At 45.1% G+C, this 6,667-nt stretch overlaps 1 protein-coding gene across 1 annotated transcript; it reads right to left on the bottom strand.

Annotated features, from left to right (window-relative positions):
* Positions 1-1,555: 1,555 nt before the first annotated feature.
* TREMEDRAFT_66599 (uncharacterized protein) lies at positions 1,556-5,614 on the bottom strand (the record flags this gene model as incomplete). The annotated part of the gene is made up of 16 exons (XM_007008626.1): positions 1,556-1,561; positions 1,694-1,838; positions 1,864-1,901; positions 1,984-2,071; positions 2,204-2,241; positions 2,885-2,922; positions 2,971-3,092; positions 3,395-3,432; positions 3,565-3,602; positions 3,730-3,794; positions 4,244-4,281; positions 4,584-4,621; positions 4,749-4,790; positions 5,089-5,302; positions 5,436-5,473; positions 5,605-5,614. 16 exons carry the CDS (start codon positions 5,612-5,614, stop codon positions 1,556-1,558), a joined length of 996 nt encoding a protein of 331 aa, XP_007008688.1.
* Between the last annotated feature and the right edge of the window lie 1,053 nt (positions 5,615-6,667).

Genomic DNA, 6,667 nt, shown 5'->3' with positions numbered 1-6,667 from the left:
GCTATTTTGACTGTCACAAAACTTATTTCCTCTGTACGTTCAGCCGTGTCGATTCAATTCGATTTCGAAATCCATGTACTATTGAAATTCGAATAAGCCTAGGTGCGTGTTACTACTTGTGCCTGAGAGAACTCAGGGCTGTCAGAACACTTCTCAGGGGTTTTCGCAATCATTATGAGCCGGTCTCAAAAGGAATTAACCCTGTATGTTCCCCCGTGTTGATTCAATTCGATTTCGAAATCCATGTACTATTGAAATTCGAATAAGCCTAGGTGTGTGTTACTACTCGTGCCTGAGAGAAGTCAGTGCTGTCAGAACACTTCAGGCACCTATTTTGGGACAATCTGAGACTGTCTGAAAAGGAATTAACCCTGTACGTTCAGCCGTGTCGATTCAATTCGATTTCGAAATTCATGTACTATTGAAATTCGAATAAGCACAGGTGCGTGTTACTACTCTTCCCTGAGAGAACTCAGGGCTGTCAGAACCCTTCAGGCACCTACTTTGGGACAATCTGAGACTGTCTGAAAAGGAATTAACCCTCTACGTTCAGCCGTGTCGAATCTAATTGATTTCGTAATCCATGTACTATTGAAATTTGAATAAGCGCAGGTACGTGTTACCACTCGTGACTGAGGGATCTCAGCGCTGTCAGTCCACTTCAGGCACCTACTTTGGCCCACTCTGAGACTGTCTCAAAAGGAATCAACCCTGTACGTTCAGCCGCGTCGATTCTAATTGATTTCGTAATCCATGTACTATTGAAATTTGAATAAGCCCAGGTGCGTGTTACCACTTGTGACTGAGGGATCTCAGGGCTGTCAGTCCACTTCAGGCACCTACTTTGGCCCATTCTCAGACTGTCTCAAAAGGAATCAACCCTGTACGTTCAGCCGTGTCGATTCTAAATGATTTTGTAATCCATGTACTATTGAAATTTGAATAAGCGCAGGTACGTGTTACCACTCGTGACTGAGGGATCTCAGGGCTGCCAGAACTGATATAAGGGCTTTTCATAGGCATTCTGAGACTGTCTCAAAAGGAATGAACCCTGTACGTTCAGCCGTGTCGATTCTAATTGATTTCGTAATCCATGCACTATTGAAAATTGAATAAGCGCAGGTACGTGTTACCACTCGTGACTGAGGGATCTCAGGGCTGCCCGAACTGATATAAGGGCTTTTCATAGGCATTCTGAGACTGTCTCAAAAGGAATCAACCCTGTACGTTCAGCCGTGCCGGTTCTAATTGATTTCGTAATCCATGTACTATTGAAAATTGAATAAGCGCAGGTACGTGTTACCACTCGTGACTGAGGGATCTCAGGGCTGCCAGAACTGATATAAGGGCTTTTCATAGGCATTCTGAGACTGTCTCAAAAGGAATCAACCCTGTACGTTCAGCCGTGCCGGTTCTAATTGATTTCGTAATCCATGTACTATTGAAATTTGAATAAGACCAGGTGTGTGTTACTGCTCGAGCCCAAGGGATCTCAGGGCTGTCAGAACTGATTTAAGGGCTTTTCACAGGCATTCTGAGACTGTCTCCAAAGGAATCAACCCTGTACGTTCAGCCGTGTCAATTCTAATTGATTTCATAATCCATGTACTATTGAAATTTGAATAAGCGCAGGTACGTGTTACCACTCGTGACTGAGGGATCTCAGGGCTGTCGCTCCACTTCAGGCACCTACTTTGGCCCACTCTGAGACTGTCTCAAAAGGAATCAACCCTGTACGTTCAGCCGCGTCGATTCTAATTGATTTCGTAATCCATGTACTATTGAAATTTGAATAAGCCCAGGTGCGTGTTACCACTTGTGACTGAGGGAACTCAGCGCTGTCAGTCCACTTCAGGCACCTACTTTGGCCCATTCTGAGACTGTCTCAAAAGGAATGAACCCTGTACGTTCAGCCGTGTCGATTCTAATTGATTTCGTAATCCATGTACTATTGAAATTTGAATAAGACCAGGTGTGTGTTACTGCTCGAGCCCAAGGGATCTCAGGGCTGTCAGAACTGTTCTCGGGGCTTTTCACAGGCATTCTGAGACTGTCTGAAAAGGAATCAACCCTGTACGTTCAGCCGTGTCGATTCTAATTGATTTCGTAATCCATGTACTATTGAAAATTGAATAAGCGCAGGTACGTGTTACCACTCGTGACTGAGGGATCTCAGGGCTGTCGCTCCACTTCAGGCACCTACTTTGGCCCATTCTGAGACTGTCTCAAAAGGAATGAACCCTGTACGTTCAGCCGTGTCGATTCTAATTGATTTCGTAATCCATGTACTATTGAAATTTGAATAAGACCAGGTGTGTGTTACTGCTCGAGCCCAAGGGATCTCAGGGCTGTCAGAACTGATTTAAGGGCTTTTCACAGGCATTCTGAGACTGTCTCCAAAGGAATCAACCCTGTACGTTCAGCCGTGTCAATTCTAATTGATTTCATAATCCATGTACTATTGAAATTTGAATAAGACCAGGTGTGTGTTACTGCTCGAGCCCAAGGGATCTCAGGGCTGTCCGAACTGTTCTCGGGGCTTTTCACAGGCATTCTGAGACTGTCTGAAAAGGAATCAACCCTGTACGTTCAGCCGTGTCGATTCTAATTGATTTTGTAATCCATGTACTATTGAAAATTGAATAAGCGCAGGTACGTGTTACCACTCGTGACTGAGGGATCTCAGGGCTGTCAGAACTGATTTAAGGGCTTTTTCAGAGGCATTCTGAGACTGTCTCAAAAGGAATCAACCCTGTATGTTCAGCCGTGTCGATTCTAATTGATTTCGTAATCCATGTACTATTGAAATTTGAATAAGACCAGGTGTGTGTTACTGCTCGTGACTGAGGGATCTCAGGGCTGTCAGTCCACTTCAGGCACCTACTTTGGCCCATTCTGAGACTGTCCCAAAAGGAATCAACCCTGTACGTTCAGCCGTGTCGATTCTAATTGATTTCGTAATCCATGTACTATTGAAATTTGAATAAGCGCAGGTACGTGTTACCACTCGTGACTGAGGGATCTCAGGGCTGTCAGAACTGTTCTCAGGGCTTTTCAGAGGCATTCTGAGACTGTCTGAAAAGGAATCAACCCTGTACGTTCAGCCGTGTCGATTCTAATTGATTTCGTAATCCATGTACTATTGAAATTTGAATAAGCCCAGGTGCGTGTTACCACTTGTGACTGAGGGATCTCAGGGCTGTCAGTCCACTTCAGGCACCTACTTTGGTCCATTCTGAGACTGTCTCAAAAGGAATCAACCCTGTACGTTCAGCCGTGTCGATTCTAATTGATTTCGTAATCCATGCACTATTGAAAATTGAATAAGCGCAGGTACGTGTTACCACTCGTGACTGAGGGATCTCAGGGCTGTCAGTCCACTTCAGGCACCTACTTTGGCCCATTCTGAGACTGTCTCAAAAGGAATGAACCCTGTATGTTCAGCCGTGTCGATTCTAATTGATTTCAAAATCCATGTACTATTGGAATTTGAATAAGCGCAGGTACGTGTTACCACTCGTGACTGCGGGATCTCAGGGCTGTCAGTCCACTTCAGGCACCTACTTTGGCCCATTCTGAGACTGTCTCAAAAGGAATCAACCCTGTACGTTCAGCTGTGTCGATTCTAATTGATTTCGTAATCCATGTACTATTGAAATTGAATAAGCGCAGGTATGTGTTACCACTCGTGCCCGAGGGATCTCAGGGCGGTCAGTCCACTTCAGGCACCTACTTTGGCCCATTCTGAGACTGTCTCAAAAGGAATCAACCCTGTACGTTCAGCCGTGCCGGTTCTAATTGATTTCGTAATCCATGTACTATTGAAATTTGAATAAGCCCAGGTGCGTGTTACCACTCGTGATTGAGGGAACTCAGGGCTGTCAGAACTGATTTAAGGGCTTTTCAGAGGCATTCTGAGACTGTCTCAAAAGGAATCAACCCTGTACGTTCAGCCGTGCCGGTTCTAATTGATTTCGTAATCCATGTACTATTGAAATTTGAATAAGCCCAGGTGCGTGTTACCACTCGTGATTGAGGGAACTCAGGGCTGTCAGAACTGATTTAAGGGCTTTTCAGAGGCATTCTGAGACTGTCTCAAAAGGAATCAACCCTGTACGTTCAGCCGTGCCGGTTCTAATTGATTTCATAATCCATGTACTATTGAAATTTGAATAAGACCAGGTGTGTGTTACTGCTCGTGACTGAGGGAACTCAGGGCTGTCAGTTCACTTCAGGCACCTACTTTGGCCCATTCTGAGACTGTCTCAAAAGGAATGAACCCTGTACGTTCAGCCGTGTCGATTCTAATTGATTTCGTAATCCATGTACTATTGAAAATTGAATAAGCGCAGGTGCGTGTTACCACTCGTGACTGAGGGATCTCAGGGCTGTCAGAACTGATTTAAGGGCTTTTCAGAGGCATTCTGAGACTGTCTCAAAAGGAATCAACCCTGTACGTTCAGCCGTGCCGGTTCTAATTGATTTCGTAATCCATGTACTATTGAAATTTGAATAAGACCAGGTGTGTGTTACTGCTCGTGACTGAGGGAACTCAGGGCTGTCAGTCCACTTCAGGCACCTACTTTGGTCCATTCTGAGACTGTCTCAAAAGGAATCAACCCTGTACGTTCAGCCGTGTCGATTCTGATTGATTTCGTAATCCATGTACTATTGAAATTGAATAAGCGCAGGTATGTGTTACCACTCGTGCCCGAGGGATCTCAGGGCGGTCAGTCCACTTCAGGCACCTACTTTGGCCCATTCTGAGACTGTCTCAAAAGGAATCAACCCTGTACGTTCAGCCGTGCCGGTTCTAATTGATTTCGTAATCCATGTACTATTGAAATTTGAATAAGCCCAGGTGCGTGTTACCACTCGTGATTGAGGGAACTCAGGGCTGTCAGAACTGATTTAAGGGCTTTTCAGAGGCATTCTGAGACTGTCTCAAAAGGAATCAACCCTGTATGTTCAGCCGTGTCGATTCTAATTGATTTCGTAATCCATGTACTATTGAAATTTGAATAAGACCAGGTGTGTGTTACTGCTCGTGACTGAGGGATCTCAGGGCTGTCAGTCCACTTCAGGCACCTACTTTGGCCCATTCTGAGACTGTCCCAAAAGGAATCAACCCTGTACGTTCAGCCGTGTCGATTCTAATTGATTTCGTAATCCATGTACTATTGAAATTTGAATAAGCGCAGGTACGTGTTACCACTCGTGACTGAGGGATCTCAGGGCTGTCAGAACTGTTCTCAGGGCTTTTCAGAGGCCCATTCTGAGACTGTCTGAAAAGGAATGAACCCTGTATGTTCAGCCGTGTCGATTCTAATTGATTTCATAAATCCATGTACTATTGGAATTTGAATAAGCGCAGGTACGTGTTACCACTCGTGACTGCGGGATCTCAGGGCTGTCAGTCCACTTCAGGCACCTACTTTGGCCCATTCTGAGACTGTCTCAAAAGGAATCAACCCTGTACGTTCAGCTGTGTCGATTCTAATTCATTTCGTATTCCATGTACTATTGAAATTGAATAAGCGCAGGTATGTGTTACCACTCGTGCCCGAGGGATCTCAGGGCGGTCAGTCCACTTCAGGCACCTACTTTGGCCCATTCTGAGACTGTCTCAAAAGGAATCAACCCTGTACGTTCAGCCGTGCCGGTTCTAATTGATTTCGTAATCCATGTACTATTGAAATTTGAATAAGCCCAGGTGCGTGTTACCACTCGTGATTGAGGGAACTCAGGGCTGTCAGAACTGATTTAAGGGCTTTTCAGAGGCATTCTGAGACTGTCTCAAAAGGAATCAACCCTGTACGTTCAGCCGTGCAGATCTAATGATTTCGTAATCCATGTACTATGAAATTTGAATAAGCCCAGGTGCGTGTTACCACTCGTGAATGAGGGATCTCAGGGCTGTCAGAACTGATTTAAGGGGCTTCTCAGAGGCATTCTGAGACTGTCTCAAAAGGAATCAACCCTGTACGTTCAGCCGTGCCGGTTCTAATTGATTTCGTAATCCATGTACTATTGAAATTTGAATAAGCCCAGGTGCGTGTTACCACTCGTGATTGAGGGAACTCAGGGCTGTCAGAACTGATTTAAGGGCTTTTCAGAGGCATTCTGAGACTGTCTCAAAAGGAATCAACCCTGTACGTTCAGCCGTGCCGGTTCTAATTGATTTCATAATCCATGTACTATTGAAATTTGAATAAGACCAGGTGTGTGTTACTGCTCGTGACTGAGGGAACTCAGGGCTGTCAGTTCACTTCAGGCACCTACTTTGGCCCATTCTGAGACTGTCTCAAAAGGAATGAACCCTGTACGTTCAGCCGTGTCGATTCTAATTGATTTCGTAATCCATGTACTATTGAAAATTGAATAAGCGCAGGTGCGTGTTACCACTCGTGACTGAGGGATCTCAGGGCTGTCAGAACTGATTTAAGGGCTTTTCAGAGGCATTCTGAGACTGTCTCAAAAGGAATCAACCCTGTACGTTCAGCCGTGCCGGTTCTAATTGATTTCGTAATCCATGTACTATTGAAATTTGAATAAGACCAGGTGTGTGTTACTGCTCGTGACTGAGGGAACTCAGGGCTGTCAGTCCACTTCAGGCACCTACTTTGGTCCATTCTGAGACTGTCTCAAAAGGAATCAACCCTGTACG

Source organism: Tremella mesenterica, assembly GCF_000271645.1.
Source record: "Tremella mesenterica DSM 1558 unplaced genomic scaffold TREMEscaffold_34, whole genome shotgun sequence".
NCBI lineage: Eukaryota > Fungi > Basidiomycota > Tremellomycetes > Tremellales > Tremellaceae > Tremella > Tremella mesenterica.
The sequence above is the reverse complement of the archived record's forward strand: the minus strand, read 5'-3'. Positions and strand labels throughout refer to the sequence as shown.